At 43.7% G+C, this 12,575-nt stretch overlaps 1 protein-coding gene across 2 annotated transcripts; it reads right to left on the bottom strand.

The window, feature by feature from the left end:
- Positions 1 to 1,127: 1,127 nt before the first annotated feature.
- On the bottom strand, positions 1,128 to 10,410 carry PRDX6 (peroxiredoxin 6). 2 transcript variants are annotated; one of them, XM_039459961.2, is made up of 5 exons: positions 10,192 to 10,407; positions 6,167 to 6,323; positions 4,570 to 4,716; positions 3,394 to 3,540; positions 1,128 to 2,101 (listed from the first exon to the last, which is right to left on the bottom strand). In XM_039459961.2, the coding sequence occupies exons 1-5, from the start codon at positions 10,284 to 10,286 to the stop codon at positions 1,973 to 1,975; spliced, it is 675 nt and encodes a 224-aa protein (XP_039315895.1). In that variant the 5' UTR covers positions 10,287 to 10,407; the 3' UTR covers positions 1,128 to 1,972. The 2 variants fall into 2 exon arrangements, with proteins under 2 accessions (XP_039315895.1, XP_074246128.1); XM_074390027.1 differs by lacking the exon at positions 3,394 to 3,540 and having other exon boundaries at positions 10,192 to 10,410.
- Positions 10,411 to 12,575: the final 2,165 nt, after the last annotated feature.

Here is a 12,575-nt window from a genome sequence, read left to right on the forward strand (position 1 = left end):
AGCATTTGTTCTTATTTAAGAGACTGCATCTATGTTGCCCAGGTTAGACTCGAACTCCTGTGCTCCAGGAATCCTCCTGCTCTCAGCCTCCCAAGTAGCTGGAACTACAGATGTTTGTCCACCATGTTCAGCAGTATTAGCTCAGGGCAAAATATGTGCAATTGGGAAAGAATGAGAGCAGGAAGCTAGCTAGCTCTCTTGTCTCTTTCAAACCAGTATTCCAGAATAATTGGTATTTCTTACCTACATTCTTGACCTTAGTGTTACTCAGATTTTACATGTGGTGAAATCAAGGAAACTAAATGCTTAATTACTTGACATATGGCATTAGGGCTTGTTTTGCATTGTTCTACTCAATAAAAACAGGGATTTCATGCAAAGGACTATACCCAGTACTATGGACTGAATGTGTCTCCCCAACCTTATGTTAAAGCCTAATCAATCCCCAGTGTGATGGCATTTGGATGTACGGCCTTTGGGAGGTAATAGGTCATGAAGGTGGAGCCCTTGTGAATGGGATTAATGACTTATAAGAGACATGAGAGCGGGCGCGGTGGCTCAAGCCTGTAATCCCAGCACTTTGGGAGGCCGAGGCGGGTGGATCACAAGGTCAAGAGATCGAGACCATCTTGGTCAACATGGTGAAACCCTGTCTGTACTAAAAATACAAAAAAAAAATAGCTGGGCATGGTGGTGCGTGCCTGTAATCCCAGCTACTCAGGAGGCTGAGGCAGGAGAATTGCCTGAACCCAGGAGGCGGAGGTTGCGGTGAGCCGAGATCGCGCCATTGCACTCCAGCCTGGGTAACAGGAGCGAAACTCTGTCTCAAAAAAAAAAAAAAAAAAAAAAAAGACATGAGAGATGATCCCTCTCTTGCTTGGTCATGTGAGGATACAAGAAGGCAGCTAACTGCAAGGCAGGAAACAGGTCCTTGACAGACAGGATTCAACAGTGCCTTGATCTTGGACTTCTAGTCTCCAGAACTGTGAGGTATGTTTGTTTAAGCCACCCAGTCTACAGTATTTTTGCTATAGCAGCCCAAGCAGACCAAGAGATCACAAACGGGATGCCCTTTTCTAAACTTAGCACTTAGTAGAGTATAAAATGTGACAACAGAATTCTCCAACCCAGTTTTAACAAAGGATTTTATTTGTTGTCCCCTAAAAAGTAAAATCCAGAAAATAGCAACCCACTGCAAGAGTTCTATAAGAAAACATTTTCAATCATTCTCTCTTCTCTTCACATGGTGTCCTCTTTCACATACACATCATCAGAAAGCAGACTGATAAATGCAAACCCTGTGTGAAAGGCACACGGCACTAGTATTGCTCACACCTGCTACACCTCCTTGGAAGCCAAGGGAAGGCTTTTCTGCAGTCTCCCCATTTTGATAGAAACTGATCACAATTTTTTTTAGAGGAAAATATTTAAAGGTCTCTTCCCCTGCTCTTATCTGCTGGAAAGGTACAGAATTAAAAAGCTTTTTTCACCCAGCTGTGATAAAAACACAGAATACTAAAGAGCATCTGGGTTACATACTTGGATATTTACAGCCTCAACTTCTGCCACTCTTCAAAATGGGTAACAAACAAGAGGATGTGATAGGGACAGTTAAAAAAAATTGGTAGTTATTCTCTGATTGAGCGAAGCAAGCTTTCTTAACCATCAACCAAAGTGACCTCATTGATCACAAGCCCCGCAGAGATCCAAGATTTGAGTTTTAAATACAGAATGTATTTCAAAGATAACCAAGAGAGAGTGCTGATGTATGAACAGAATTGAGTGCTGGTGAAGGCAGAGCGTAAAGAATCCCAAGAAACTTTTAGTGCCATTTTCATTTAATAAGCCAATAGAATAGCAACCTAAAAACCCTGGCTGTGATGACAACAGGATGTTTTTATGGAAGTGCTGCAGGAAAACATGATTAGCAGCTGACATCCTCTGGCTCACAGCACCAACTTCTCCAAGAGTCTTAAGGCTGGGGTGTGTAGCGGAGGTATTTCTTGCCAGATGGGAGCTCTTTGGTGAAGACTCCTTTCGGGAAAAGTTTTTTGGCTTCTTCTTCAGGGATGGTTGGAAGGACCATCACACTATCCCCATCCTATTGAAAGACATTGAGAATGGTGAAATTCAATCTCAGTGAAGCTTCAAGGCCTTCAAGAATTAACTTCAGAAAAGTAGCTACAGGTACTAATGAGACTGATCAAGTGTTCTCTCCTCTCTGAGGATTTTGTTTTCCAAGTTGATCTTTGGCGTTTTTGGAAGAAAAGTAGTTCCCTCATCTTAACAAGAAACAGCACTGTTTTAAACCCAGTAACAGCTGACCACCACATTTTAAATTTAATTCTAAGTGAGTATCATGGCCTATATAGGCCCTGTGTGATGGAATCCTGCCTCCTCTGTCTCCAGTCCCTCACCCCACCTTCTGCAGCTTCTTCTCCAGGCATGCTAGCTGTCTTTGTATTCCTCCAACATGCCCGGCTCACCTGTAGGCCCAGCTTCTTGCACTAACTGCTCCTTCTGCCTGCAGGGCTCGTCCCTCACAAATACACATCTTCTCCATGTCTTTCTTCCCAAAGGTCCCTTCATAGACAGGCATTCCTCAACAGTCACATTCCGATCCCATCCTGTGCTGTTATTCTCACCATCTGTGTTTGATTCTTCCTGTAGCACTTAATAAACTTGTTTACTGTTTGTTTCCACTCACTGGAATGGAAGTTTTATGAGGGGAAGGACTTTCTATTGTTCACTGCTATCTGGGCTCAGTAAGTATATAAGTAATAATACATTAACTAGTGGATACAGAATTTAAGTGATTTGTCTGTCAGCAAAAAATAACAAAACCTGGTATTCAGGTTAGCATTATTTAAAAAATGTAGCAATGTTAAGATACTCTTGTGATATGGTGTTATCCATGTCCTAAAGATTAAAAGTTTATGAACAAATTTTGGAGAATTCTAGCACAGATTTAAAAGAATGAAGCTTAAAAGAAATGAAATACTTAATGACATTAATACATCCATGACTTAACAGAAATGGCTAATCAAGATTGTGTGATAAATATTTTGCCATCAGGGAAGGGTTAGATAAAAACTTTTTTAAAAAAATCTTCCACCAGGAAAAGGAATCATTCTGACCAATAATTCTTCCAAATTGTCTAAAAGTTGGCAAGCAATATATAGGAAGTTAGTGTTGTATACAAAAGGTGTTACAAAGACCTTGAAAAGGGCCTACCAGCAAATCTTGAACTCAGCCGTGAGGAAAAATCCTCCCAGTATACCTGCGTGCCAGAAACAGAGCCCCAGGTAACACAGACCTTGTAGTTGGCCTTTAGAGACTGGCCCTTCATGCCTTCCAGGCAAGTTGAGAAAATGCTTTTTTAAACATTTTTACCTTCCAATCAACTGGGGTGGCAACCCTCTTTTCTGCTGTCAGCTGGAGAGAGATGACTACCCTGAGAATCTCATCAAAGTTCCTGCCAGTGGTAGCTGGGTAGAGGATAGACAGCTTCAGCTTCTTATCAGGACCAAAAACAAACACCTGCAAAGCACAGAAAGGCATAAATAGGAAGAGTTCTTCGAATGTTTCTGATATTAAAGCCACTTAGAAAGCTCTGCAGTCATTAATACTGTTCAGGTGGCTGGGCGCGGTGGCTCAAGCCTGTAATCCCAGCACTTTGGGAGGCCGAGGCGGGTGGATCACGAGGTCAAGAGATTGAGACCATCCTGGTCAACATGGTGAAACCCCGTCTCTACTAAAAAAAAAAAAAAAATACAAAAAAACCTGTAATCCCAGCTACTCAAGAGGCTGAGGCAGGTGAATTGCCTGAACCCAGGAGGTGGAGGTTGCGGTGAGCTGAGATCGCACCATTGCATTCCAGCCTGGGTAACAACAGCAAAACTCCGTCTCAAAAAAAAAAAAAAAAGTACTGTTGAGGGGTATAAAAGCAAGACAAAAACCTGGAAGGATACACCAATCTGCTAAAGTGGATGGTTGGAATACAGATAATTCACTTTTCCCTCTTATTTTCCTAAATTTAGAAGGGAATTCTATTTGGTTCTGGCAATCCAGTAAGGAAAGCTGATATGCAAATTTAATCCAGGAAAGGCTGTGTCAATAGGGGATGACTACCATAAAAATAATACTAATGGGAGTAGATATTGTTCCTTGAATAGTTGTATGTTTATTCAGATGAGGGATTGAGTTTGTCCTCTAGTGGGCAGAGAAAATTTAAAAACAGCTGCCTTATGAAGAAGAATAGGGCCCATCACTTTAAAGACAGGTCGGTCAGGAGAACTATAAAAAGGTTTCTCAATTCTGGAGGACATTTTGGTATAAACAACTTATTTTTTTGTAGATTTCCATGAGCTATGAATTAAGTTGAAAAATTTAGCTGAAAACTTCAGCCACTTCACATCAGCATTACGATAATCAGTGATATTGTCACCAATACACAGTTATTTCATAATTGTAGCTATTTCCCTATCTCCTCTAGCTGGTATAAGCACTTACATAGGACATACAGTCTGATCAGTTATGCTGACTACAGAATGAATTTGTATGACCTACCACACGAGCTGTCACAGGCATGCCCTTTTCATCCTTCTCTGCTGGATCCAGCATGCCCAACAGAATGGCAAGGTCCCGATTCTTATCATCAATGATGGGAAAAGGTAATTTTTCTGTGGGCTCTTCACCATTGTAAGCATTGATATCCTGAAACATAGTAAAAGGGTAAGGGGAATCTAAACCTAACACATCCTCTGAGTTTCATCCAGTTAACACCCATCACCTTGCAAGACAGCAAAGAGGACCATATCACAGTAATTGTCTTTAAAGTAATTTTAATTTTAAAAAATGAATAAATGAATACTCTTCATCCCAATTATTGCCAGGATTAACAGCAGAGTACAGTACTTGGGTTGAAACCATGGACTAAAGCCATTTTCCCTAACTTACAAGTCAATGTACCAATTGCATGTGCTTGAGATAGTGATTAGTAAACAGTAAGCATCCCTCAATAAGCAGTTATCATTGTTACTTAACAATACATTGTAGCTAAGTCCTTAACATGTTTTCAAGGTAAATTTAGACCATCAATTTTAAGTAAATTCTTTTGCTAAAAGCAGGTAATTCCTTCAATTAATTCATTCAACGAATATTGACTGATCACCTAAGGTGTACTGAGTAGTGAGCATTGTTCCAGCAGTGCACAAAACAGAAGTCTCTGTTCCTGCTGAGTCTACACTCTACTAGGGAGAAACAAACTAAATAATGTGCAGAGTATTTGAGATGGTGACACGTGCTGAGAAGCGGACAGTGAATGTGAAAAGGAGTTATAATTTTATATAATGAGGACAAGAAAGGCATTGATGAAATGTCCTGTGAGTTAAGACCCAAAAGAGGTGAGGGTAAGTTGCACAGATCCCTGGGGAGTGAGTCTTCCATATATGATACAGGACATATTTTGAAGGTAGAGCTGACAAATTTGAGGATAAATCAGATGTATAATGTGAAAAAACATGAAGAATTAAGAATGGCTCCTGGATTTAGGGCGTGAACAACTATAAAAATGTAGTTGCCATTACCTGAGATGAGTAAAACTCTGGATTTAAGAATGAGGCCTAGTTAGACATGCTAGGTTTGAAATGACTGGACATCCCTGGAGAGATGCTGAGTAGGCAGTGGCTATACAAACCTGGAAGAGTCTGGCCTAGAGATGAAAATTTGAGAATCACAGCATATAGATGGTATTTAAAGATGTGAGTGGATAAGCTCACCAAGATAAAGAGTATAGACAGAAAAGAGAAGAGGTCTAAGAAAAAGTTTCACGATAACTTCAGCATACATTAGGAGTTGGGACATGAAGAATTAGTGAATAGGAACAGCTAGGATGTGGTGTCTGGAAGCCAAAAAAGGAAGAAGTTTCAGGGGGCACATGCTCACCTGGGTTGAATGCTGCTGGTAGGCCAAGATGAGGGCTGAGAACTGACTGACCAATGGATTTAGCATTGTGATACTATGCAGTTCAACTGAAATTTTCAAATCATCAGTGAACTTTAAACCTGAAACTTACTTGTATCTTAACCTCAAAAACCAAGTACTCTACAATTTATAACTTGATCTATAATCTCAGGCTTGACGCACACCCCAATTGATACTATACCTTGCTCCAGGCAAGATGGTCCTCGACACTGTCTATTGAAAGGGCAATCAACTTAACATTCCTCTTGGCAAATTCTGGTGCCAACTTTGCAGCTCTGCCAAGCTCTGTGGTGCACACTGGGGTAAAGTCCCGAGGGTGGGAGAAGAGAATGCCCCATCTGAAAGGAAGAAAAAAACACGGTCACAATTGAATGAAGAGTTATTTATCACCAACATTGCATAAAATAAAAAGTCATAACTTCTGGATCAAAAACAGGCTTTCTTTTTTTCAATGAATGCTTATGATGATATTTACTTTTAAACTTTTCTGTTGAGTAATGCTTTTCAATCTACTTACCTCCAGAGAAGCCTATGCTTATAGCCCAGTTCAATCAAAGATTTAAAATTCAAGATGACACATATTTAAAAAGACTAATTTTAAGGTGTTGCCTCCTTTAATAATTGTGGTGCCACCCTGACTCTTTTTTGGCTAATAAAATCTGTGCTATTCAAGCCAAGCAGCTTACTGAAAAAACTTAATTATTGCTTCTTATCCTTTTCTACATTTGTTTTCCTAGCATAGACCCTGACATTCAGCTCCAATAATGGATGTCCCAGAATGCCCTGAACATCCTGGGACACCCAAACAAATGCCTGATTGCAATAATAAACAGATTATGTAATCTGAAATAAATAGGTTTCTATCCTCTATTTATATGTAAAAAAGTTGACGTTTGGTTTCTTTGAAGCAAGTGGATATAAAATCTTTTGTAAAACCACTTTACTAATCTAACCTGCCAAACAGGATACCCAATATTTACACCCTGACAAAACAATAGCATCTTAACAGTTTTACATATCTCTTCATTTGCAGTTTCTTTTTCTTCTGTCTTTGGACCAAGCAGGTAGAAGACTAATAGCCTACAATGTAGATTTTTACAGCGGCAAATTCTCAGGTAAATACTAACATCTAAGTCATCATTGTCTAAGATTTTATAGATTGTGAACACATTTCAAGGTGTCACCAGGAAAGCTGGAGTTTTTAACTGAAAAGGAAAATTTAACACTCAGTTCTCCGCATCCCCATCAACTTAAACCATCCTAAACCAGATGATTTAGGCAGAATCCTAAACTAGTAAATATCTAAATCTAGCCTAGATGCCAAGCTGACCTTTTCAAAGTTTCTCTGAGCACAGAGAACAAGCAAAGACAAGGGCACCTCCTTCCCACCTACGGCTGCCACTCAATTCCCAAGGTTTCAGGAAGGAAAAGACCTTCTTACAAAAAGGATGGAGGGGAGGCTGGGCGTGGTGGCTCAAGCCTGTAATCCAAGCACTTTGGAGGCCAAGGTGGGCGGATCACCTGAGGTTGGGAGTTCAAGACAAAAAGGATGGAGGGCCCTATGACAAGACTGGGAAGAAAGTTGACATATTTTTTTGTAAGACTGTGGAGGTGTGCACTATGTTCATTTTACTATGAAGGTCAAAAAGAAGAAGATAGAGCATATCTTTTGAAGTAATTAATATCCCTATGAGTAAAATCTAGGCCTTAGAGTCTATGGAAAACGATCTATTTAATAGTTAGATGAGACTTAACAGAAGGTCTCCAGAAGTTGAGAAGAAATGGAACAGGCATTTCCTCCTGTATTGTTAAAGGGAGGATGAATTAGAAAAGTTAGTTCTTTTTCCATTGTGAGTCAATAGAGACAGTTCTGCTGAATCATGAGAAAGGAACTGGTTTTAAACCAGTGCACTGTCCTTCCCTCCCTCAGAAGCCAAAGTCCAGTTTTCCAAATGGCTACAGATAGGATAAACTCCAAGAATGTCTTACCTTGGACTTCCTTCCCCTCTAAGTCTTCCTACTGCTGCACTTAAGAGGAATTCAGTGACATTCTCCCATTTCCTTTCTTACTCATTTTCAAAAGACAAAAGGTTTCCTCCTTCAAGGAAATGGTCCCCATTTACTAAGCCCCAGAATACCCACGGAAAACACATATTTTGTTTAGTGAAGATGTGCTAAGAAGCTGCTTCTACCACCTACAGAAACAGTGGTAAGATTCAATAAACTCACCCAATGCAGCACCCAACCTCTTTAGTTGTTTCCAATGATCAGAGGTAAGGTAAAGAGATATATTTTAATTTTTTCACCTCAAAAATACCTGGACCAAAAATTGACAGTCTGACTTGGGATCATATACAGAACAGAATTTGGAAAAATCAGGCAAAAATCCATGTGTCATAAACATATAAAATACTCAAACTTCTCTTCCTGGTAAGGTAGGGAATACTGTGCCTGATCCTAGGGAGACTTGTATATTAGTTAATAAATGCAGTCGTGTTCCTAACTATGGCTCCCTGATAAAGTACCACTTTTGATCAAATCTGGATGGCTCTAGAGGCCAATAAACATTAACAAAAACCCAAAAAAGTATGGTTAGTTTAAAAAGTGACAGCATTTATAACTGTTGGCACAGTAAATATGTTTTATGCTAATAGTTAATCTATACACGCTAAGAGTTCTGGAAATATTTTATGTTTCATGGAGTTGAGGGCTGCAGGTAGAAACACAACTCTAAAAATCCCAAGGATTGCTGGAGAAATATTACCTAAGTATGAGACTGGCCATAAGCTGTATTTCTAAAGTATTTTTCTATATTCAAGGTTTGAATATTCCATTTCTCAACTTTTTTTTTTTTTTTTTTTAGCCTAATCCCATCTTTCAGAAAGCTTAATTTTTCCCTATTCAGTGGCTAGAAAAGGGACTTAAGAGGTTGTAAGGGGCTGGGTAAGAATCTCTTCCTGGTTCTCCGCACAGCCCTGTCCAATCATTGATTAATTTCATAAGCCTCTCTTTATCTCCCTGGATACTGTATATAAAAAGGACATAAACTGGGGAAGAATTGTCATTGTCAAGCCTCGGAGACCCATAGTGTAGTGGGACCACTATAACCCCAGAACCATAATATAACCGGACATGCCTGAAATGCTTCTGATGAAAACTAAGCAATTTCCAGTTTGCTGATTCAGGAACTGTTTAAAAAAAAGCGGGGGGGGGCGGGGGGGGGGGCAACACCGATTAACTACTCCTATTCAAAATGGTAAAACTGCCAAGTCAGATCACAGGTCATCAATTTGGCTATGATGTGCTAGAAGCAAGGCAGAAAGTAGAGGGGACAGTGAGGGGCACACCACTGGGAAACAAAAGAGTCTCAAAGTGAGGGAGTACACGTGTCCTGGAGCCTGGAACAGCCATCACTAGCGAGAATAGGTTACTGCAGCTAATCAGCTTCAGAGAGTCCTTCCCTCCAAGTATTGCAAGTTTTGGAATCTCTGAAGGCACATCTACACACAGTGTTCTTGGCTCTTCCCAAAGTTGTTATCAGATCGTATCTTGGCCAATGGAGGAGGCTATGGACAAAAAGTCTTTCGGCCACTTACTTGGCAGTTAGTGGTTTTAAATTTTATATTATGTGCCCAGAAGCCTGCAAATACTACTGCCAACTAGAGCCAGCAGCTGTGTCCTCCACCTTTGGCTTTAGACACCCATCCTCCCCAGGGAGCAAATTCCAGAACGGAGGGTGGGAGGGAAGGCGGTGTGACCCTGGGCAATATTCCCGGTAAGTGACCGCCATTGCCGCCCCGCCCCTCCGCCCTCGGCCAGACTACTCGCAGAGTTTACTAAACCGGGTTAAACGGACAACAAACTCTCCCTTGAGCAGTGAATTTCTAAGACCTGCAAAACCCAATTTTGTCCTCCCCACCCCCCACCTTGGCGTGGCCTTGCCCAGCCACGCCGGAGGCGGGGAGACCAGCAGGGATCTAGTAGCCTGCGCAGGGCAGGCCGAAGGGGTGGGTGCCAGCCCCTAGCAGCGCCGCCGACGCTGAGCAGGAGCCACATGGCCTGGCGCGCGCGAGAACCGGTGCGGAGGAGGGGGCGGGCGGCGCAAGGGGCTGAGCAGCTGGAAGGACGGAAGGGAGAAGAAATAGGGAAGGCATCCGAGTCCGGGCGCAATCGACGCCAGGGCAGGGCTACGCGGTGGCCACTTACGAGTCTCCCAGAAAGTCGTGGAAACGGATGGGGCCGACGGTGGTATTGGCCTCAAAGTTGGGAGCCACGTCCCCGAGAAGCAGACCTCCAGGCATGGCGGCGGCGGTGATGAGCAGGCGCCGCTCGGACAGCAAGCAACCGAGTGGTTCTCCCGAAGAAGGAGCCGCTTTCCCGCGCGCGGAGCAGTAAGAGCAGGCGCGAGGGGCGGGGGCGGGGCGGCCTCGGGGGCGGGGCGGGCGCGAGGGCGGGCGCGAGGGCGGGCGCGAGGGCGGGCGCGAGGGCGGGCCAGGGCGGAGCAAGAGCTGGACAAATGCGGCTACTGTCCGTGGCGCAGCCGGGCCTTCGTCCTGGTGACATCATTCGGGCACTATAGGCCGTCTCTGCACACGTGATGCGGGGCTCGGTCACGTCGCCCCCTGGAGGCTTGAGGGTGCGCCAGGTTTGACTCTGCAGGGCGTGTGCGCTTTGGGAGTGGAAGTAAGAGGAACGCCGCAGGAAGGAGAGCCCCAACCGGGAGAGTCGCCCGGGCGCGCACGCTGCGGCGGCTTCGCACAGCGGCCCTAGGCTCTGCACGGATGCGGGCACACCTTCCTGCGCACCCACTTGCGGTCAACTCCCTACAGAGGAGTGGAGTGACTCCTGGACTCTACCCCTCTTTTAGTGCGAGCGTCTGGAGTCCCGACCGCCCCAGCCAGCCCAGCCATGATGAGCTAAGAGGATGTGGCAGCCCAGCCACGACAAACTAAGAGGAAGTGTGGGTGACCTTATGTCAGAGGAAGTGGCTTTCTTATTGCAGCAAAAATTCCCGTACCAATGTCAGTGCTAGGGTACTGTAACCAAACTTTATTTTTTATTCTGCACCCCCTTTCCATTTGTTATGAGCCATAAAATATTCGACACAATTATTTCGAAATCTAAATACAAAATTTAAAATATACTTATTGAGACCTGCTGTGTGCAGGTCAACTCTGTTACGGAGGGAAGTGGGAGGCTTAGATTCATTTCTTTCCTATGAGCCAAGCACAAGGTAGCTAAGATGTCTGTTCTCTTGGAGCTTACCTTCTTGTGAGGGGAAACCGATGACAGACAATAAGCACAGAAACCAAAATATGTCCTATTCAGACAACTAAAATAGGGTTATGTGCCTAGAGGGTGATTGGGGTGGGCTGCTTTGGATCGGGTGGTCTGGTGTGGGAAAGCCTGCTGGGTAATGTAGGTAAAATAGCTCATGGTAGGTACTCTGGAAACAGTAGCTATTGTTTGGATGATGATACTGGTTCACGCAATAACTCTTGCTTTGTCTACTGTGTGCTGGACACTGTGCCAGGCCATGCAATGGAGAGAGAGTCCCTGCTCTTAAAGGGAAGGCATATTTATATGCAATTATAATAAAACGTAGGGTAGTGGCTGGGCCCGGTGGCTCACGCCTGTAATTCCAGCACTTTGGGAGGCCGATGCAAGCTGTATCACGGGGTCAAGAGTTCGAGACTAGCCTGGCCAACATGGTGAAACCCCGTCTCTATTAAGAATAAAAAAAAAAAAAAAAAAAAATTAGCTGGGCGTGGTGGCTCGTGCTTGTAGTCCCAGCTTGGGAGGCTGAGGCAGGAGAATCTCTTGGATCTGGGAGGTGGAGTTTTTAGTGAGCCGAGACTGAGCCACTGGACTGCAGCCTGGGCGACAGAGCAAGACTCTGTCTTGGAAAAACAAACAAAAAAAGGGTAAATGCTGATGGGGGAAGGTGGAAGGTGGAAGGTGGAAGGTGTAAATGACTGGAGTTCAGAGATGAGAAAAATCCTCTGGATGAGACTGGCAGGCTTAAGGCAGGGGCCCAGCAGTGTTGAGAGTAGTGACTCACATACTGTGATTTGTGGTTTCATCATAGTTATGTGTTTGTGTGTGCATGCTAATCATATTTACCCAGTTCTTCACTGAACCGGGAGGTGTAGTAAAATTACTGGTAAAATTTCTAGACCTTCTAGAAAACCATGTAAAGCGAATATAATTTAATTTCTAATTTGGCTTGAAGCTTTTTTGTTTTTTTGAGACGGGGTCTCGCCATGTTGCCCAGGCTGGAGTGCAGTGGCTATTCACAGGCGCGATCCCATTACTGATCAGCACGGGAGTTTTGACTTGCTCCACTTCCGACCTGGGCCGGTTCACCCCTCCTTAGGCAACCTGGTGTTCCCCTACTCCCGGGAGGTCACCATATTGATGCCGAACTTCGTGCGGACACCCGGCATAGCGCACTACAGCCCAGAACTCCTGGGCTCAAGCGATCCTCCTACCTCAGCCTCTGGAGTAGCTGGAACTGCAGGCATGCGCCACCGCGCCCCGCGGCTTGAAGCTTTAACAGCTCCTTGTTTTAACTCCCTTTGTAGGGGGAA

This window comes from Saimiri boliviensis, chromosome 19 (assembly GCF_048565385.1).
Source record: "Saimiri boliviensis isolate mSaiBol1 chromosome 19, mSaiBol1.pri, whole genome shotgun sequence".
Taxonomy (NCBI): Eukaryota; Metazoa; Chordata; class Mammalia; order Primates; family Cebidae; genus Saimiri; species Saimiri boliviensis.

Bases quoted from the DNA above. Each gene is read 5' to 3' on its own strand.
- PRDX6 (XM_039459961.2), bottom strand. From the start codon at position 10,286: ATGCCTGGAGGTCTGCTTCTCGGGGACGTGGCTCCCAACTTTGAGGCC. The intron at 3,541-4,569 runs GTAGGTCATACA...TGTGCTTTGCAG, and splicing joins TGCCTGTGACAGCTCGTGTG to GTGTTTGTTTTTGGTCCTGA. The intron at 2,102-3,393 runs GTAAAAATGTTT...GTCTTTCAATAG, and splicing joins CCACCCCAGTTGATTGGAAG to GATGGGGATAGTGTGATGGT.